The 22500-nt window shown below is 48.1% G+C and overlaps 1 protein-coding gene across 1 annotated transcript in view; it reads left to right on the top strand.

The window, feature by feature from the left end:
• The window catches only part of LOC132463406 (SPRY domain-containing SOCS box protein 4-like), a 34241-nt gene that overhangs the window by 3941 nt on the left and 7800 nt on the right, over positions 1-22500 (top strand). Inside the window, exon 2 of the mRNA XM_060059553.1 lies at positions 1594-2612. Within this exon, the coding sequence (XP_059915536.1) occupies positions 1850-2612 (763 nt within the window). The 5' untranslated portion in view covers positions 1594-1849. The remainder of the gene's footprint in view (positions 1-1593; positions 2613-22500) is intronic.

The following is a 22500-nucleotide window of genomic DNA, read 5'->3' as shown; positions in this document are numbered from 1 at the left end:
TGGGAAAGCTGGCAAACGGTCTTTCTGGATCATTGAAATCTGTCTGTGAATAATCTGCAATGCATATTTTAGTACTTTAGAGCTGTTTAGATTCCGTGCCTAAAATGTAATACACCCCTTGGTTAGAATATTCAATTAGTGCTTTAGTCTACAAAACAAGAAATAAAGTGGATTGCATAGAATACAATCTGTTATCAGGCATCTGCTCGGTTGTTTTGGATAATCTTGGCCCCACGGAGGGGAGACTTGATTTGGTATTCAGGGTTCACATCCCCGTAACGGTTGCAGTGTTGAGGTGTCGTGCTTATCTAGAGCCACAGGGGCCTGTGCCCCCCACCCCCTTATTGTGAAACACCAGAGTTTAATTTAGTTTGAGTTGAATAAGTTTCAAGAAGACATCAAACCCTAACCGTAACCCTAACCCTAACTGTTTCACTAGCATCAAACCCCACCATAAACCAACACAAATACATGGATTCTCTGCATCCTACCAAATAGATTTTAAACCGATGTTTTCTTATTTAAGAGTCGACGTTATGCTAGCAGCGAGGACACGTTCATGAGCATCCCCAGCCCTAATGCATCGTGTGTTCTGCTCACGTTGGGCGGGTGGCTTTGAGGTGAGCGGGAAATGGTTGAGACAGATGGAGAGCAGAGACAGCTCTCTCCCTCCCACCTCCCCGGCTGGCTAGGGGGGGGGGGGGGGGGGGGAGATTGCCTCGGGTGAGGCTGTCCTCTTTCGCTGTGAACAGGAAGCACCAGATGTCCCTCCTGGAAGACACCACTACATCAGTTAAACTGGGGAATCTCTCTCTTTCTCTCCACCACTCGCTCCCTCTCTTCCCCGGTTTCTCTCTCACTCCTTCTCTTTCCCACTCTCGCCCCCTTCCTGTTCTCTTTCCCCCCCCTCCTCTCTCCCTCCCCCCCATGTGTGTGGGCTGCATTGATGTGGGACAATGCAGAGTTGCTGTAGCAATTAAATGCCGCAAAGGGGGGCAAATTAAAGGCACCATCACAAATCTTTCACCCCAAACTCACAAAGCTGATCGGAGCGGACGGCTGCTAACAATTTATGCCGGGCTCACCCGGGCTAACTTCCTGCGTTATCGCAGACGGACAGCGTTCCGGTTACTTCCTGTTGTTGCATTGCAATACTTGCAGACTCAGACGCATGCTTTGACAAGGAACCAGATTAAAATCACATAAATTAAATGAGAGAGCACCAGCTTTAGAAAGAACACGGTGTTATGTAGCGGATGTGTGTATGTGTGTGCAGCCATGGGTACATAAGTTGGCACACAAGTTGAGTGTGTGTGTGCGCTGAGTCAGAGGAAGTGTGCCAGGGTGCTGGTGTCTGCTTGTGGCTTGCCTCTGCCCCATCCTTTGTTCCTGGTGAACACAGCACCTGCCATCATCCATCTTGTTCTCCAAGTCCCTTTTCATCCTCTCTTTGTCCGCGCTCTATTTCTTTCCCTCCATTGTTTTCCCCGCTGTTAATACGATTCCTAGGTGAGGTCAGAGTTCATAACCTCTTCGTTGTGGTTAATTTGTTCGTCTGTCTCCCCCCCCCCCCCCCCCCCTACTCTTCCTTAGGACGTTCTGTTGCAGCTCCTTCCCACTGGAGTTATTATTGGCATGAGACCAGACGGCCCGCTTCCTGCGTTGTCACCGCCACTTCCTCTCCCTTCCATCCTTCGGCCTGCGTCCCACCAGCTCCGCCCGGCCGCATTGATGAGGTAACGCCAGGGACGTCCCAGACATCCACCCGCCCAGTCGTCCCCCCCGCCCCCCCGCCCTCCTCTCTCCCCTCTGCCCCCTGCCCCCCCACCGGGTCCTCCAGTCCGGGGCCATGGGCCAGAAGATCTCCGGGGGCATCAAGTCGGTGGACGGCCGCGGGGAGAGCGGCGGCGGCGGCGTGGGCGGAGGCGGCAGCGGCGGCTCCCCGTCCTACCGGCCCTCGGCCCACCGCCGCCGCCACCCCGAGCTCCGGGGCCCCGACTTCTCCAAGCCCACCCGGCTGGACCTCCTGCTGGACATGCCGTGCGCCGGCCCCGACGCGCAGCTGCGCCACGCCTGGAACCCCGACGACCGCTCGCTCAACGTCTTCATCAAGGACGAGGACAAGCTGACCTTCCACCGCCACCCCGTGGCCCAGAGCACCGACTGCATCCGCGGCCGGGTGGGCCACACGCGGGGGCTCCACGTGTGGCGGATCCACTGGCCGGCGCGGCAGCGGGGCACGCACGCCGTGGTGGGCGTGGCCACGGCGGAGGCGCCGCTGCACTCGGTGGGCTACACGGCGCTGGTGGGGTCGGACTGCGAGTCGTGGGGCTGGGACCTGGGCCGCAACCGGCTCTACCACGACAGCAAGAACCGGGCGCACGGCGCGGCGCCCGCCTACCCCTGCTTCCTGGAGCCCGAGGAGGCCTTCTCGCTGCCCGACGGCCTCCTGGTGGTGCTGGACATGGACGAGGGCACGCTGAGCTTCATGGTGGAGGGACACTACCTGGGCGTGGCCTTCCGGGGCCTGAAGGGCCGCAAGCTGTACCCCGTGGTGAGCGCCGTGTGGGGCCACTGCGAGATCACCATGAAGTACGTCAACGGCCTGGATCGTAAGTACCGCCGCCGCTCGCTTCTAGAGCTTCTGCTGCCGCGGGTCCTCTCTGCGGGTACTTGGTATCGAGGTTGGGGGGCAACCAAACTGAAAAAATTAAAAATGGACTATCACACTTCTCTCTGAGTCCTTACAGAAGTGTAATAGATCAATGGTAAAAAAAAACAACGAAAGGTTACATTTCGGTGACAAGCGAGACAAAGCGTCGGTAGACGAACGGGCACTATATTTAAATGGGACAGACGGACAGATGGACGGAAAGGGCAGCTTAACAATATTCCTGTTCAAAAAGAGCAGATGGATCCTTTAAACGCGGGTTAATGATCTACTCTCCTCAACGGCGAGCGCCACCGCTGCTGTCCCCCGGAGCCAAGCGATCCGCCGACAGATTGAGTATGTGACTCAAACGACAGCATTCAGCGGAGCAGCGGCTTGTCTGAAGCTCGTTTCCTCGAGGCCCGTCCTCTCTCCCCTTTAACGGTGTCCCCAGGGGAGCCCTGCACATCGAGCGTCCAGCCCCGGGGCGCTGTGTCCCGGGGCGCTGTGTCCCGGCTCTCCCGCCGTCGCTCCCTCCACTCGGTGGCTCCGCTCGGGGTGCCGCGGCGTGTCCAATCAGCATGAGGACACCCTGCGGAGCCCCCCTCATCGATGCCTCCCTCGAGGTCCACACCGGGCGTTGAAGGAGAGGAGGCTGGGGCTCGGGTCTGTGATAAAACCACAGGGAGGCACGCCGGAGAATACAGGCCAGGTGTTACCATGGAAAAGCACGAAATAACAGTTCTAAGAACATACACTACCGGTCAAAAGTTTGGGGTCACCCAGACAATTTCCTGTTTTCCATGAAAACTCACACTTTTATTCAGCAGTTTTGACCTGTGCTAACATAATTGCACAAGGGTTTTTCTAATCATCAATTAGCCTTTTAACACGATCAGCTAAACAACGTACCATAAGAACAGAGGAGTGATGGTTGCTGGAAATGGGCCTCTGTACACCTATGTAGATATTCCATTAGGAATCTGCCGTGTCCAGCTCTAGAACAGTCATTTAATGCATCAACAATGTCTAGACTGTATTCCTGATAATTTCACGTTTGAAAAAAATAAATGAGGACATTTCTAAGTGACCCTAAACTTTTGAACAGTAGTTTTGGTTTAGTGGACAGGGACCATGTACAGAACAGGTTCTGTACCAGAGTTAGCTCAATAGATAATTTGCATCTGTGGTCCGTAGTGTATATGGATTTGTTTTGGGAGCGTTCTGCTCTGATATGACGCACTAATCGGCCACAGGCTAATTACATAAAGACTGAGTAACAGATCAACGGCTATTCCTATGACTTTGTACGGATAAAACTGTGAATGAGATTTCTATCGGGGGCACCTTTGGAGGGAAATTGGTCCCACTTCTGCTAGCTGGCTCTGGAGTGCACTCAATCCCATGCAGACTCTGTGTGTGTTCTTTCTCTTTTGTTATGAAGGCAGTCAAAGAAAGTCTTTATCCATTTGATCTGTATACACCAGAATCCAGTTTCAGTTTCCCTTTCCACTCATCAGACTGTGCCATTGATTTCCGCTTTCCTTCAATGCAGACATGTCTCCGGGAGGTGTTCTGAGACGCTGTTTATCTAAGGGAGAGAAGACTATCATGAATGCTAATTGCCGAGTCTATCATACCATTTTGTTTGAAAATGTCTTGAGATTTGGAGGTACCGTTCAAAATGGTTTCAATGCTGGTATGTCTTGTTTAGACTAGGCTATGGCTCTACTCTCATTTCTAAGAACACACACACACACTCCCACACACACTGTGACTCTGTGAAGAGAGCTGAATTTTGTGGAACCTCACGGGTCTTATTTGGTATCACAACAATGCGTGTTTTTGTCCGTTGCTGAGCAGGAAGCCGAAGTCAACCGCATCTTCCTGTGTAGTTTGTTACGTCTGGGACTCGTGGCCCTGCCAACCCCAGCTTCTACTTGGGAGGAACAACCCTGTTTGAAGTTCTCTTACTCTCAAGGTTTACGACAAACCAATGACAACATGAGCAGCTGTTCTCTGTGTTTTGAAATCTGATGCTGGTGTTATGGTTAAGGGTTGAGTAGAAGCATAACCATTGCTTTCAGTTTATCATCACCAAATAAATGAATAGGGGCAGTCCATTCGAAAGCGAAAATAGGCACTTTTTAAAGCAAGACATAATCTACCACTGTGGTCAACTCTTGGTTTGGTTTAAATGATTACAACAAATCAAATCCAGAAGAACAGCCTGCTTTATCTCCCGACCACCTCCGTCCGTGTGTGTGTGTGTGTGTGTGTGTGTGTGTGTGTGTGTGTGTGTGTGTGTGTGTGTGTGTGTGTGTGTGTGTGTGTGTGTGTGTGTGTGTGTGTGTGTGTGTGTGTGTGTGTGTGTCTGTGTTACATTCCTAGCCAGGGCTCTGCTTAAAGCACCTGCCCTTGTTACCTACACGTCAGCCATTTTCTATTGCTGGGCCATCTGTTTCGATTTCACAGAAGAAGATTTTCCTTTGTCCACACAAATCACATAGCAGCGCTCCTGAATAGCGCATGTGGGCTTCAAGTGCTGCTAAAAGAGCTTTGGCTTTTTGAAGATGTCCTGCCAAGACTGAGGTTCACAGAAAATGAAAAGAATGCAAGACCCCTCCTGATAGGCCAGTCCATATAAGCTGGTCCGGAGAGGCTGGCTCTGATAGGTCAGTCCCGACCCGTAATAGTTTATTTGTTTATATATTAGAACCGCGTCTTCAAATTCACATTAATAATTCCCCACTTTTCATCTGTTCCCCGGAATCTATTAATTTGGAGATTTAATGAACAGCCTTGAGTTTCTCTCTCACTCTTTCTTTCTTTCTTTCTTTCTTTCTTTCTTTCTTTCTTTCTTTCTTTCTTTCTTTCTTTCTTTCTTTCTTTCTTTCTTTCTTTCTTTCTTTCTTTCTTTCTTTCTTTCTTTCTTTATCTCTTTCTTTATCTCTTTCTCTGTCTCTGTCTCTCTGTCTCTCTGTCTCTCTCTGTCTCTCTCTCTCTCTCTCCCTCTCTCCCTCTCTCTCTCTCTCTCTCTCTCTCTCTCTCTCTCTCTCTCTCTCTCTCTCTCTCTCTCTCTCTCTCTCTCGTTGCGGTCAAAGACTCCATGACATCAGACTGTATCCACTCCAGTTAATTTAGCTGCAGCTGCCTTTTACTGCCCCTGTGGATGATTCAGTCTGTAAGCATGACATCCTCTAACGCACACGCACATAGTCTGAGAGCATGACATCCTCATGGACGCACACCACAGGTGGATGCACGTCTGCCTTCCCCATTGCTCATGAAGTGTCTCCACTTTGTTACATTGTGTGCCAGACTCTCTGGCTTTGGTGCACAGTTGTGTTCTAGTCAGAAAACACGTTGCATGTGTGAGAGTGTGTGTCATAGTTGTTCTATGTGGTTCTCGAAACATCAAGGGTGTTTTCATGCATCACTGACTTGATTTGATTCACTCACTATTCACTCGGAAAATGATTCAACCGAATGAATGACTCGCATGGCGGCGGAGAGAGTCTGTGTGTGGGTGTGTGTGTGTGTGTGTTTGGTTAGAGACAGACGGGCAGACCAGACGCTCCCTGCTCGAAGCAGCATAGCAGCATGGTATGCCAACAATGTGATTCTGGGACTGGTGTTTTTATTTGTGTGCGTGCGTGTGTGGGTTATGTGGAGGAATATGAATACATGAAATTCCATGAAATGCTAATCAGTGTCAATCCCTGTTCACTATTTGGTATTGTAAAATGCATGTTAATCTAGGTGCATGTGTGCGTGTGAGGCACTCTAGCCATTGCCTCTATAGAGACACACACACACACACACACACACACACACACACACACACACACACACACACACACACACACACACACACACACACACACACACACACACACCTCCCTCGTCTTTGTAATTGTACCAATTAGCGATGCTTAGACCCCAGAAGGAGCTGTCTCAGCCTGGGCTCTGATTGTGATGTTCAGCTCCTCCGCGTCGATCCCACTATTACCTCTTACCTCTGCTTTAATTACACAAGGAAGGCAGCAGCACGGTTGCTTACAGCTGGCTTTCACGTCAACCCCCCCCCTCCTGCCTTGTCTGTGGGGTCAGCCGCCCAGTATCGACACGTAAACCAGGACGCAGTAGGGCAGCGAGGTGAGTTATCGCCGAGATGTGCTCACGTCTGCTACCTGTCACAGTGCATCATTCATGGTTGGGCGCCGCCACGCCGCCAGTACGCGTAAATCTTCGGCTCCAACGACCCGGAGGTCAAGATGAGGAAAAGTGGGTTGTGCTGTCAACATAGCCTAAGCATAATGGCGCAACATATGAGTATCTTTAACCCACTATAATCTGCCCACGCTGTTCAACCGCACATACATAGACAGCATTGGGTGCGGTCGAGGATCCGCCGCTCACTTTCCCATCGCAAGAGCCGCAGCCATCAGCAACACATACTTTGCATTCCTAGATAACTCTCACTGGAAATGTACCCGCTTTGCGCTTTTGCATGAATACCCGATACCCATTGCTCGCATACTTACAGCCTTCTAAATCCGACCCACCACCACGACCATCAGTGTTTAGTCTGTGTCACAAGACCCTAGAGTCTCGAAACCAGCCCCCCCTCCCCACTGAGCTACACAGAACCCCATTCATGCGCAGCTCGAGGCTATGTATGGATACACCGGGGGAGCCGTAAACAAACCCAGCTAGCATAAACCACCCCTGACACCAGGACACTCAATTCAAGCTCTGCTCGGGAACAGCAGCGTTAGTGAGATGTTCCCCGCGGCTCTCGTCACCGGCACCGCTCTTCTTCCCCAGGAAAAACACATCTGTGGAAGTCAAATGTTGACATGATGGACCAGGAGAGGCTGGGGGGAACAGAGGCTAATGTGTGCGTGGGTGGACAGGGAAGGGTTAATTGACTTGTTCCACGAGTTGAGGATGAACTCGAAAAACATTTTTTGTTGGGATTGGTTCCACAACATCAATCAAATTGCTAAACTGTTCCAGGCCGCGACCCAGCTTTCCCAGCGGTGGGCTGTGGGTTAGCGAGCTAGCGCGTAGCGTTGAGTAAACACTACTGACTCTGTGATATCTGGGTCAGTAGGTTTGTGCTTCAGCATAGCTAAAGCTCCATGCTCGAGGTCTATTCGCCCAATCTTGGTGTTCTGCTTCTGCTTGCTTTGGATTTACTACTTTCCTGTGTGTTTTGGCTATTCCTCTCAGCAAACCCCACGTTTGACTTGGATTGTGCAGGTGCTGTTTATTTTCACGTTTTTCCCCTTCCAGGTGCATTCTGCCTGTTACCAGGTGTCCCGTATCTGCATGCATATTGAGCTTCATGCCTTCATGCTGCTAGTCTATTGTTTCTGGAAGCTTGTTTTCAAAGTTCTTGAGAACATCCCCTCACAATACATTTGATATAAAGTATAATAAACCAGACAACTAGTTTTTGTAGTATATCTACATATTTATAAAATATATAAATATAGATATTTATATCTATTTTCTTCGCATTGGATGAAGCTGTGTTTCTCCTAGGGCTGTGCTGTTAGGTTTCCAATCCTTTTACCAAATTAACTTTCAAACAGGGTGCAAATCTGCTCCAATGTGTTGGACCAGTAAGTTGGGGAAATCAGTAAAGAAAAAACATCCTGGGCAAAGGATTCCTGAGTCTCCGCACTTGGCTCTGGGAACACTCTGTTCACTTCAGCGTAGAGATGAAAGTGCTATGATCCATTGTAATGTTATTTTACACTCCAGTGTTTAGGAAGCCTCAGATCCACCACGTCAAACGGCCACAAAGTACACATCGTTCTCCTCTCCCACAGCCTTGGCGGCAACTCTTCAGTCCTGCGTCGTGTCTCTCTTCACACTGCACACTCATCGTTAAATATTAATATGATTGAGGAAGAGGCAGGAGTGATGGAACTGAGCAAATAAAGAAGGAAGGAACTGGGGTATGAAAATAAGTTAATATTTCTGCATTGTATTTTGGTCTTCACGTCGATGGCGAGCGATCCCAGGGCACTCGTTAGCGCGGTACGACGCCCGGTGGTGGCGTGGAGGGTGTGAATGAATGAATGAGGCTGTGAAAAGTGAGAGGAAGTGTGTTAAAAATACACCCTGAGAGAACAAAGACAATGAGTAATGCACACGCGGAGGAGGCAGGACATCGCCGTGGTGATGGTGTTCCACTACCAGGCTCAAGGTTCCTGGGTCCATCCTCAGTTTCTTCCGTCTAATTTCTGCTACTTAAAGGACCCATGGCATGAACATTTCCCTTTATGAGGTTTTCTAACATTAATATGAGCCCCCATAGGCAGGCTAGTCCCCTAGCCTGCCTATGGTCCCCCAGTGTCTAGAAATGGCGTCAGGTGTAAAACGAGCACTAGGTATCCTGCTCCGCCTTTGAAAAATGAAAGCTCAGACGCTCCGATTTCGAAGATTGCCCCATATGTCATCATAAGGGGCCAGGTTACCTCCCCTTCTCTGCTTTGCCCGCCCAGAGAATTTGGCCCGCCTATGAGACTATGAGCTACGACTGTTCTGTTCTGACTTCTTTGTTATTTGGATAACCGTTCTGCTGTTGGTGTTATGGCGCATAACACTTCGGGTTCTCTGACGTCTCTGGCATTTCCACAACGAGACTCGTAGCGGGGGGTGATCTCAGCCATGGTTGAGAAGGAATTGGGGGGAAAGGAACTTTGGCTTCGACTCCCTGAAGTACATGAACCGCGACATGGGGGAGAAAGGGATGGTTGCCTGCGATTGTCTCCCGCCGGAGCCCCGCTGCCGAGGCGCCGCCGGCGCAGGGCCTCCGTGCCTCGGCGCTGCCTGCTGGCAGCGGGGCTCCGGCGGGAGACAAAATCGAATGATGTGGAAGTGGAAGAACCAGAGACGTCGGAGAACCCGACGCAGTCGTTTGAGATTCATCATATCGTCTGGAGACGCACACAGCTTTTGGCCGTGATAATGTATGTTATATGATATAGATATCTATGTATAATATGATATTATTTAGATATAGAGCACCAGAACTCCCGGAGCACCCGGAGTGTTCTAAAATATTTACAGAACACGGCCAAAAGATGTGTGCGCCTCGCCATTGCGATACATCCACTGTAAACAGAGCGCATGGTACCGTGGCCGCAAGCTGCTCAGGGCCACACCCCCACCCTCCACCTTGACCCGCCTCTAAAAAACGGCACGTTTTTGGAAAGGTCATTGTGGGACTGGCTCGTAGTGGCTGTAATTCTGCACCAAGGCTGAATTTCTTGAAATACTAACACCACTAATACCTATATATAAGCTTCCATAAAGTAGCATGCCATGGGACCTTTAATGAACTGTATCTACATGTCTATATCTCCTCCATTCCACTTTGCGTTCACTGTGTCTTGAATGAACACAAATGACTAAAAATAGTTATGAATTGCTAATAGAGGGCATGGAGATTAGAAGGAGGAAGAGACCATGTGACTGAATGTGTGTGAGAGAGCTGGAGGGAGATGAACGGAAGTATGAATAAACAGAGCCTGCAGGGGCTCGGGCAAATTGACAGGCATGCCGAAAGATCACAGTGTCTGCTTTGGTTGGAGATGAAATGATCCCTAAAGTGACACAGAAGACGTTCACAGCGGAAGAACACATGGTGAAACTCTGCATTTTAATATTCTGCTGGCAGGCAGGTTGGCTGGTACTTCCGATTATTCCTCTTATTCCAAACAAGATAGTTAGAGATCCTATTGCAAGGAAGCTCATTTGTAGTGCCTCTCGTGATGACGGCCATGCACACACACACACACACACACACACACACACACACACACACACACACACACACACACACACACACACACACACACACACACACACACACACACACACACACACACACACACACTTCCATTTCTGTCCACTGTGTCCTGGTTTGAATCCCGTGTGTGTGGCAGCGTTGATGTGTTGAGGAGGAGAGGGTGTGTGTTGGTATCTAGAGGCCCGGCTGCATGTGCTGAGGACGGCGCTCTGCCATCACATCTGCTGTTTGTTCCCAAGCAGTCTGCTGCTAGAGAGCAGAACAGGACGGAGAGAGGGAGGGAGACGGAGAGAGGGAGACGGAGAGAGAGAGACGGAGGGGGGGAGGGAGGGAGGGGAGGGAGATAGAGAAAATGGGGAGTGAGATGGTGAGGGAGAGGTAATAGGTGTGAGTGAGACATACAGAGAGTGACAGAAGTGTGTGTGTGTGTGTGTGTGTGTGTGTGTGTGTGTGTGTGTGTGTGTGTGTGTGTGTGTGTGTGTGTGTGTGTGTGTGTGTGTGTGTGTGTGTGTGTGTGTGTGTGTGAGGAGGATTGATTGAGAGATTGAGATAGAGCGAGAGAATGGTGTGATTGATGAGGGGAAATGAGAGGAGCGCAGTGGGAGACTGAAGTCATAAAGGACACAATAAAGGAGAGAAGACAAGTCCTGCCTCTGCAAGCTACCCCTCACATCCTTTCCCTCCCATCTCCATCTCTCTCGCTCTCTGTCTCTCCGCCTCGTTCTACCTCTCGCTCTCTTCCCCTGTGGTCGTCTCACTCTGTCACTGCACTTAGGTCTCTTCAGTATTGTTAACATTTGATAACCATACATTATAAAATATGACACGAGTATAGTACCAATCAGTGCCGGGCGTGAATGACGCACATGTCATAATGTCAAGTGTGTGTGTGGGCTGTTTTTCAGAACGTAATCTTCCCTTCGTTTGAATCATGATGCATTCTTATTTTGCATCACATTCCTAATTCTCCTGCTTCCAAACCGAAATGCTTCGTTTCCTGTCGATCGGTTATAACTTTGAGGATCGCCAGACCTGTTTGGTACTCATCCATTATGTAATGGTGGTTTATGGGGGATCAGTGAGATGTTGGGTGTCCTGGATTCAGGGCGGCGCAGGGGGAAGAGGACACACTTTGCCTTTCATAGAGGCCACGGCATCTCTGGCCCTTCCACCCCCTGCCGTGGTGATGTGCAGGCAGGCCAGAGGGAGAGATGGGTAGCAATCTGATCCGGGAGTGGTTGGGAATGGAATGAGATGCGTTGACTTAGCTGCAGTGTGGGGTCGGTGCGGTGGTTCACCAGCAGGGGGGGTGCTTCTCTCCTTGCCTGGGACCCTTTAGCTTCCATCATCTACAGATGGAGGCTTTTTCTAATGTTCAACTTTGACTGGGAGGACCTTTCTCATGTAGTTGCCAGATGTCCACAATTCTTGAGTGAAGCGAAGTGTAACACTTTCGAACATTTGAACATTAAGAAAGGTTCGGAGACAGAATTGCATTTATCTACTTACATTCCGAGTTAATGTTTTTGATGGCAAAGTGGCTAGGTACTGAACTGTAAATGTCAATATTGTATATGATAACATTGAGAAGCTAAAGATGGGCTTTGGTAAAATATATGTATCAACTTATGTACACGGTCATCGATCGAGGAGCAAGTGATGGTGGTGTGTTTGTGAATGAATGAATCAGTTAACGATTGATTCATCTTCAAGATCCTTCAGAGTTATTTATCTATGGTATTTCTGCAGTGTCAGGCTCTGACTAGAAGAAATTAAGTACACAGAGTAGTTAATCATTACTGGCACATTGCGCTAGTCAGTCCTTTCTACATCATTAAACGTCATCTCCCTTCGTAACGACCACTGGTACTTTGGAGGACACATCCTTGGATAATGAGGTTATCCAGAAATTAGAGTGTGTGTGAAAAATACTTAAAAATAGTGCACAACTACAGCAGCCGTAAAAACTACTTAAAATATTTTTGGTGGAAGGTTAAGTGTGCCTGAATAATGAGTTCCTGATTAGCATGATTTTTATTAGTGTGGTTCACTTACTGGCTCTTCTTTCAGAAAGCTTTCATGTTTAATTCATTAACAGAAACAAATAAAAATTGAAATGTGCATAGAAACATTGATCCCCCTCTACGGACACTTGCAGATAGCCCACACTTTAATTAAAATGATATATATTGGGCTTTTCTACTGCGTGAGCAGCTTTGAACACCCACTGCAGTTTGTTAATAAGTAATTTTGACGGTTGACACTTTTGACACTGCAGACAATAAGGCTGACCTGAATACCAGGCCAGTAAAGAGCAGAAGGGGACAGTCAACCGTTTCTATCTGGAGCAGCAGCCCTATGGGAGGAGCGTGCCTCCAAATCACTGGGAAATTAGGTCATGATCAAGATGACATATGATAAGGTAGCCTACTACATTTGATCCTTGAGCATATCAAGAACTTTTAACACTGGCATAGAATATCAATAGACATATTTGACATTCACCAGGGAACTGTGTTCTGAGAGTATTTATACTTTAACATACAGAATTTGGGTCCTTTTTGGAATATATTCGACGAGTGAGTGTGGTGCTAGGTCATGGTACCAAGACATTTCATCGCTACTTTATAGATTTGATGAATGTCAATTAAAGATGGCTCTCTCCATCGGCCGTTGCAGAGAAGGGCCTTCGGATTGAACGTGCTGATCTGCTGCAGGTTCAACACCCCCACCCCCACCCCCCTCCCCGCCGCCCTCAGCAGGTCTCCGAAGGTGAACGGCAAATGCCCCGGGTCCAGTCCTCCATTTGCCCCTCGACGGCCTTCCTCTCTGGTCCTGTGAAGTTCAGCAAAGCGATGACCAGTACACAATGTTTTCATGAATGTTTGCAAAAACAGCCGTCCCAAGTGGGAGAAACGGACACAAGGTTCAAAGAACCGGCGGACAGATGCGTACAACCATACTGTGTTTCGCAGTGTTCTTTCCAACTTGAATAGGCTGTCCATGGCAGGTAATTACTCTTCTATAAATGTGCTTTTAGCCAACCAGATATCAAGTTTACCTTGAGCACAATGCAGCCCGCTTTCGGGGATTACTTCTAATCAATACACCACTCAGAATTCACCGCTGCTAATATTTATGCATGGCTGTTTAGGCCAGAGTCAGGGGAAAATGATTGCTCCGCTTAATTGAACAGAGAGGTTGGCGTCTAGCAAACGTAAAGGTCAGAGGACAGGGTTTCTTACTCCCAGCCGAAAGGGCATTGGCTCGCTGTCCGCATCTACAGACCTCCTCGAGCGAGTACCCAATCCCAATCAATGCTCCTTATGACATCAATAAAAAAATCCCCTGGGGAAAAAGTGTTGGTTAATGACTAAATAACAAGCAGTTAAACACACAAAATAAATCTCGGTTGGGCGACAGGTCCCGACTTTACGTGAGGACAAGCCGGGTAGAGAGCGATCTGAAGCCGGCCACAATAGCGAGTGTTTTCAGGGCCATGGGGAGGGTTGAAGTAGGTTTTGGCAGGTGAATTGATGTTGTACACCCAAGGTCTATGCCTTTGTCAAATTAAACCCCCACCTAAAAAACGAAATATAAAACTATGGCCATTTATCATCACCATGTCAGACAGCCACAATAGCTTCTTCTTTTATTTTCTTGTTGAAGAACAACCTTTTAAAGGTCTGGCCCTCCGCCACCTTTTGTGCGACTAACCTTGCCTGAAGTAGGGATCCCTCTTCTGTGATCCCTCTCAAGGTGTCTCTCCTTTGGATTGTTTATATGTGGGGCAAATGATTGGTTTACTCCTATTCAATCCTGAGGTGTGCTTTGCAACACATCATTCAAGTCAGGCCTCGGTGAATACTCCCCTGAACGTAAGCACGTCCTGAATGGAGCGAAGCAGAGACCTTGACATTAAATGCAAGCAACATCATGATTGCTCTTTTTGCTTTCCTAAGCACCTCTATTAATAATTATTTAATGTCTGTATTCGTAGAAGTTACAGCATATTTTACGCCAGGTACCATAAATGTTGTTTATGGGTTATGGGTTCATGGGTTATAAAATGGGAACCGTTTCCCTGCTATTTAGAATAATATTTATTTGAATGTATCGGTGGCCTCAGTGTACAAGGAAAGTCCACATTTGTTTCCAAAGGCTATAAATGTTAATTAATCTCTGGTATTGAGTCAGTGTTTGCAGCCATAGCAAGGGCACGGAGTCCCGAGAAGTGATTAAAAGTGATTCACAGTGAGCAAGCGCTGATATTCTAGGCCAGCCGTCTGCTGGGACTGTACTCCGACCTTTGACCCCCGTACTGACTGTGTTGATCAATCATCCCCCGGTCTCCAATTCGGCACTGGCCGAATTCTCTCCCAGTGACATCACACTCCTATCGACTTTCTCTACACCTCTGTCAGAGACCGAGAACTCCTCTCCTCCTCATCCTATTCTCCTCCTCATCCTATTCTTCTCCTCCTCCTCCTCCTCCTCCTCCTCCTCCTCCTGGCTACTGGTCGTCTGGTGTCTCTGGTGGCAGAGACTAATCTCTCTGCTCACAGCGCCGTCCTCTCCCACCATTAAGTTAATCCTTCCATCCCTTCTCCTTCCCCGGCCCAGTGGCCCACACTCCTCCATCACTCTGGGGTTCTGCCGCTGCTTCGGTCATATTGCTGCCCCCTGCTCTCCTCTCCTCTCCTCTCCTCTCCTCTCCTCTCCTCTCCTCTCCTCTCCTCCTCTCCTCCTCCCTCTCGCCGATGCCGTAGAACCGGGCCTCAGCTGGAACGTCTTCCACGGTGCTCTCCAGCTCCATCGCTACCCTGGTGTTTCCTGCTCCCTCTTCGTTATGCCTCCCCATCGTGGTTCATCATCCTCCCTGTTTCAGCGGCGTCGTGTTGGTGTTGATAGTCAACCTCCTTCTTGTTTCCCCCCCCCCCCCCTCTGGCCTCAGTGGGTCTCAGAAGGTGAACGCCAAACGCCCCGGGTCCAGTTCTCCATTCGTCTCTGGAAGGCCCTCCTTCCTGGATCTGTGAAGTTCAGTAAAGCGATGAGCAGTACAGAACCATAGCTTGGCGTAGTTCAAATTTCTCCTCTGTGGGCTCCGCGTCCTCGGATAAACCCTAGGCGTATGCGTTTGCCATGGTCACGTGGCGCACTGCGAGGGCACCAGTGGCCGCAGCGCTGACACCTCCTCCTCCTGTTTCAAAGACCGGCTCGTGGTCCAATAGGGCGCCGGCGGTGGATGTCTGTCCTGGTCGACGCGGACCCAACCCTAGGAACTTCAGTCCTGCACTGACAAGCGAGCTGGTGTTTGAACGAGCGATCGATGCAAAATTGTCAAAAAGGAGATGGAAGAGAAACGTTGGAAGGAATATTAATGAGTGCTCAACCTTTCATTGCTCGAGGTGCATCGTATTTGAGTGAGAGATATCTTCATTCATTAAGTTGTATTGAATATGCTTCCTTTTTTTGTCATTCTGACTAGAACTCGAACCAATTCCACTTGATAAAATACACCATCCAGCACTCGGCACAGAACTACAAGTGTACATTCTGTTGTATATCTTGGACTTAAATGTACATGTTCCCCCATTCCCACGTGGAATCCATCCTCCCATTGTTAATGACTCCTGGGGAAGGTTTTTGTTTTGCTCCCAGGAAATGGTCCTGCCTCCAGAGTGGGTTTGAATCGCAAATCTCTGGTGGCGGAGCTTTTAACACCCTCTCCTTTCAACTGACTGACTTTGAGCTCCTCCCACACATAATCTACGCTTTAAGAATGAAAGCATCCATTTGCAGAGTTTAACAGTCCAACTCCAAACAGCTGTTCTTGAGCAGATAAGAATCGGTTTCAGGTAACCCTGAGGCTTTGACTAATTTATTTCATAAAAACTCGACTCAACGATTTTGTATGGCTTGTTTACCAAAGGAAGGACTGCAGTTTAGATGTCTAGAGAAGAGATGCAATAACTAAATGTTCTGGTACAGCAGAAACTCAATACCAGATACCAGAACTCTCACTCCAGCCTCGTCAACACTTGAGACATGACCTCTCACAACCTCTTGACGGAATGCAGCAGAAAATATTCAGCTTCCAAGTTTGAAGTCGCAAAATATGGACATCTTTAGCTCTTTGGTCTATTGGTGGTTGTAAATGTTTGTATTTTATTTCACGGAGGGTTCCATTCCCACCGCACCTTTCTGAAGGTTTGAGATGCGGCGTCCAGGAATAACAATTGGATGTGCATGTCTACTCTTGAATGCTTGCCACACCATACCTGGTGAACACAGTCACTGGTTTTGTAAGAATACCTGCCTTTTAAAGTGGAGGATTAGGCCTGTTGCTCACTACTTCCTTCTCCTTCCACTACTGTCTTGTTTAAACTTTAGCTCACAGTGATTTGTATCCTCTTCACTCTGCATCATTACCAAGCGTTTATGTCTCACCCTGTTCGTCTCTCCTTAGTCTCTGTTGACTCTCGCCCATTTTGTTTGGAGCTGCCTTATTCCAGCCGGTGGGACTCTAATGGATCCACATTCATACTTAGTGTTTTTAATAGTAGGTGGTGTAGCAGTAGTAATACACAAGTGAGGGAGTTCTGCTGTACTCCCTCACACACAAAACCACAAAACAAAATATAGATAGTGGAACAAAATATGCATTGTATGTATGTATACAATGTGAAGTTTTGTGTTCAAACTTGAGTATGGATTCTGTCTCAATACAGTGAAATGCGATACACATCGATACTGTCTCCATAAAACCCCCACAGTTCCTTATTTTACTGCAATCAAGCTGAGTCCAATGCCTCGTCACTTCACTGTCATATATACTGTATGTACTGCTTCTATGCCGAGTCTGCCCGTGCACCTGGCCTCGCATGTGCACATTTAACTGCCCCACCCCCACACACACACATATAACAAAATGTGTGTCCATGCTTGTTTATGTGTGACTGAAACAAAGGCCACTATTGTCAATCTAGTCGTATTCATAGTGCTGCTAAGGGGACATTGCATTACTGAAGTCAGCATGATGAGGCGGAAATTATCTCTTTTACCTCCTACCTTTACCTCCCCATTTGTGTCTTCTGTGTCTATTTTGGCTCTTCAATGCTTTGCTCTTATGAGACGAAATGGACGCATTAAGATCAATGGAGTTCCTCCGCTGGCGAATGTCTCCTCCGTCTCACTCCCTTGCCTGTCTCTTCACATTACGCAGTGTTCCCGTATCCTATTACTGTTTTCCTTTTTAATTATTTAGCAGACGCTTTTATCCACAGCGACTTACAGTTAAGTGAGTTGCATGGCGTCAAGCAGCAGGTCTTAAGGGGTTAGGAGCTCTAGGATGACTACAGGCTGGCTGCGGACACTGGGGCATCGAACCCAGTGCCTTTCGGCAGAGAGGGCCATAGCCTCTGTTTCAGGCCTTAATCGAAGCTCACCTGCCTGGTGTTGTTATCATCAGCACCTGCACGGTGTGGTAGACTAAACCTGTTAGGTGAGCCATGACATAAAGTGGTGTGTTCTGTGTTTTCACACAGTTTAAACCGTGTATAGGGGTCAGCCGCTACTGGTCTGTTTGTATTTGACGCCGTCAAATCAGCACTAGAAGTCTGTGAAAGGTGTTTATGAGCATCAGTGTTGAGTAGTAGACATTCTGTGTATCATGATACATGGTCCCTGGTACAACAGAACAGTGTACTTTAAAGAACTGCAAGGAATATTAGGAACATTTCAAAACATGTATCCATGTGGTTTTGGTAAATTGGTTATGAACAGTTGGGAATTTTCCATCTAATTAATGTGTTGAATATGTGTTTGGCTAGTATTTTAGTAGCAAAATCATAAGAGAAGCACGTCCCTCTGTACCTCACTTAACTGTGAGTTCTTGCACGACCCACTAAATGTTCATGTTTACACCAAATAATGTGACGAAATCGTCCCCTTTGGTGCTGGTAAAATGGGGACTTAAAGAAGTATATGACATTTTTTTTTTTTTTTGAGAACCACTGAACTAGACAAACCATTAAAACAGACTTTTCTGAGAGAGAGAACAGGGGACTGGCTGTCACCACATCATTAGCCCCTTCCATATTTTCATCTCTCTGCCTCTTCCCTTCTCTCCCTGCCTCTCTCTCTCTCTCTCTCTCTCTCTCTCTCTGCCTCTCTCTCTCTCTCTCTCTCTCTCTCTCTCTCTCTCTCTCTCTCTCTCTCTCTCTCTCTCTCTCTCTCTCTCTCTCTCTCTCTCTCTCTCTCTCTCTCTCTCTCTCTCTCCATGCCTCTCTTATCTCTCCCTGCCTATCTTCTCTCTCTCCCTGCCTCTCTTCTCTCTCTCCCTGCCTCTCTTCTCTCTCTCCCTGCCTCTCTTCTCTCTCTCCCTGCCTCTCTTCTCTCTCCCTGCATCTCTTCTCTCTCCCTGCATCTCTTCTCTCTCTCCCTGCCTCTCTTCTCTCTCGCCCTGCCACTCTTCTCTCTCTCCCTGCCTCTCTTCTCTCTCCATGCCTCCCTTCTCTCTCTTTCGCCCTTGGTTTTTTCCAAAGACAATCTGTCTTCTTGTCTAATCATTTCCATCCCTCACTTGTGTCTGTTTTCTAGGCTGTATTAGACTGTTTTCCTTCTTCTGAAGGGATTAGAGGACGCTCTCTGTGAGGAACACTGGCAGGCCGAGTGGAACACGAGTTGTTGGTGGTTAAACACACACTTCATCCTCACCATGTGGATGCTGTTTGTGCGTTCTCCCAGGACTAACGTGTTCGCTGCACGTCTGATCAAACCGTCCAATGACTAACAAGCCTCTCCTCCTCACTCACGCTTATGTTCACTCATTCCCTTTTCCGTTTGTGTTTCTTTCCGCAGTTTTTCTGCAGTTAAAACCAATGGGGGATACCGCACAACACATGCAATTAGTGCGTGATTTCTCAGCTGTTGCTAAAGAAAGACAGAAAGCCCAGACATTTGTAAGCAACACCGTCTGGGAATGTTCCCATGGACACCGTCGTGAACACGGTGTTTATGTCTGGTATGGAGCGGTCTGTTTTCAAGTTGATTTAGTCGGCTCACAGCCCTGTCTGTGTGTCTGGGGCTGTGTCATTGAGAGTTGAAGGTCGGCCAGGATGATGGTGCCGCCCACCTCTGTCATTTTTCTGGCATTTCATGGATAAAGTCTTCTCCCCCCCCACCCACCCACACACTCTAACTCTCACCTGTTCTGTTCACCTTCTAATCTCCCTCTCTCTCTCCACCCCTGTGATCCCCCGCCTTCTATTTTTCTCCACTCTGGTTCTCGGTCTCCATCCTCATCATTATCATTTTATTTCTACCACCACTGCTCTTTTTCTCCACCTCCATCTCTCATTCCCACTCACCTTCTTGTTCTTTCTCCCCCTCTCTCTCTCTTGGTCTCTCTTTGTGTGTGTGTGTGTGTGTGTGTGTGTGTGTGTGTGTGTGTGTGTGTGTGTGTGTGTGTGTGTGTGTGTGTGTGTGTGTGTGTGTGTGTGTGTGTGTGTGTGTGTGTGTGTGTGTTCTCCTCCCAGAGGGGAGTGTGTGAACTCTGGAGTTACAGTAAGGAGGGAATCAGAGCCGTAGAGTGGTAGCTTAGGTTTCTGGCTCCTCGCGTTCAGCCAGCCCTGCCCCCCTGTCTAACGAATGAGCTATGGTTATTGTGCCTTTTACACTATGGAAGGAACATGTATCGTAAGCTACATGTAGCACGTTACTTATGTTTGTGTTATTAGGTAGCTATGTAAATAAGTCGAATTACACTACTACTAATTACATTAGTAATGACATCTGTGTACCTTATGCTACATAACTTAGGCTAAGTAGCTACACAAACCTTACATTAGCTGTACCTTAAGCTACACAGCCACATGTTCCTTCTGCTAGGTAGCTACATGTGCCTTATGCTCCCCACATGTACTTTACGCTACTAAGCTGCATACTTTGCTTAGCTTCATGTTCCTTATGCCTGGTAGCTTGCAACGGGGTCATCCCTATGTTCCCCAGGTCCTATGTTCTCCGGGTGCAAAGGGTTAGGGTTAGGGTGAGGGTTAACCCTAAACCTATCCATTACCATAGCCAATCGGAGGAGAGACATTCTAACCAATCACAGGCGAATCAGAGGCGAAAAAGGCGGTACTTGCCCCTACCATCCTACGCAAAAAAGATTTGCTCACAGAGTCCGATGTTCCCCGGTCACATACAAAGCGGGGAACATAGGACCCGGGGAACATAGATACGCTCCCCTTGCAACATGCACCTTACAGTACATTTATCTTAGGCAACCTAGCTATATGTACCTTTTGATAGCTAACTGTATGTACTGTACTTTGCTGCACCTTTCTGTATTTTCTGATTGCGTTACATGACTTACCTGTTACCGGTTGCTACCTGTCAGTATCTGGCTACATGTCACTTACAGTAGGCTATATAGCATAGACTAGTAAGTCTACCTTATATTTATGTATCTTACATTAGTCAAGCTTACATTATCGAGCTACTTTTATCTTCATGTACCATATAGGACCCTTCACACTATAGCTAAGCTTCTTTATTGAACTGTTTATTTCTTCCTTCGAGGGCGTCTAAAAAGAGTGCAGCCCTAGAAAGTGAAGGACACTGTAGCGGTCGGCTCGCCCCAGCGGTGCACCCATATGCTAGTAAGCCCATTATAACAGCAGCAAGGGACTCTCACTGCCTCTCTGTCTCTCTGTGTCTCTCTCTGAGGGAAGGACTGATAGGCGAGGCTGCCCATTACTGCACACACACTGTCTTTTGTTCCTGTGGTTGTCTCAACGGCCATGGGTCTCCAGTAAATTATCCATCACCCCCCCGATGTGAAATCCATATTGTCCTCCTTCCAATGAGCTCAAGAGGACGAATCGCTCTTGCCTTTACTATCCTGGTTCCGACCCTCCTCCCCGTTGGGATAGTTTTTGGTTGCGGGACACCCCCGTCATGTTTCACTGCTTTTTCATGATGACACATTCTGATGAGGTACACGAGCGGCCTGTTGTGAAACATGAGGTTCTAAATGCATGGAATTATTGAGCACGTATGTGCTCTACTCACTGCAGTGCGGTCGATGGTCCCACTGTGTGTTGTCCTCTCCATCTGAGAGCTGGGTTACCAAGGAAAGGGGGCTAAGCGTGAACACCTCGCGGGGAAACAGCATCATAGCGGCTTCTTAACATGGACGGTCCATCCCATCTGCCTGGGTTAGCATTACAATGCAGCTTTTAGTGTCACGGAGTAAAGTGCGCTTCATCTGCTTCAAGTATTAAACTTTGATTTTTCATCACAAAGCACTTTCCTCGCATCCCCTTAATTTGGTTATATACCCTGCAGCAAATGGGAAATGTTTCCTTTTTCCAATTGCTTTTGTATTTCATCGTTGCTGTTTTTCCGAGCAACCAGTGGCTGACCTGGTGGCTATTGAAAGAACCCCCGTTGATTATAGAAATACAAAAACAGCATTAAACTCTGCGTCCGAGGAGGGAGGTACTGTCATTATCCTGGTAACCGGTTGAGCCTGGCAGGGACCAACCAGCCACACTAGCTGTGTACTTTCACCTTCGTCCTTGATGGGTACAATCCCCTGCCTCGCTTCTGTCAACATCCCCAAAAAACTGGGAAGAGCAGGACGCCTGGTCAAATATTTATTTAGCAACTGATCATCTTTAGTGAGGGTGACTTTGTCCGTGGTGTGTGTGTGTGTGTGTGTGTGTGTGTGTGTGTGTGTGTGTGTGTGTGTGTGTGTGTGTGCGTGTGCGCGTGTGTGTGTGTGTGGGAAACAGGCTTTGTGAGTGCTTTGGATTGATGTTGATGTTCCTATGTGTGTGGTACTCGTGTTGGTCTGTCCGTTCTGAATGTGACTTTGGATTATGTCTGTCAGATGTGACATCCATGTGTTTGCCTGGACGTCAATTTAGTTGATTGCATTTTTTTCTGGTTCTTGTTGTTGCCCTTGTCCCGTGTGTTGCATTGTGTAATTTGTCGGATTCTTACATCTATT

This window comes from Gadus macrocephalus, chromosome 8 (genome assembly GCF_031168955.1).
Source record: "Gadus macrocephalus chromosome 8, ASM3116895v1".
Lineage (NCBI taxonomy): Eukaryota > Metazoa > Chordata > Actinopteri > Gadiformes > Gadidae > Gadus > Gadus macrocephalus.
The sequence above is the reverse complement of the archived record's forward strand: the minus strand, read 5'-3'. Positions and strand labels throughout refer to the sequence as shown.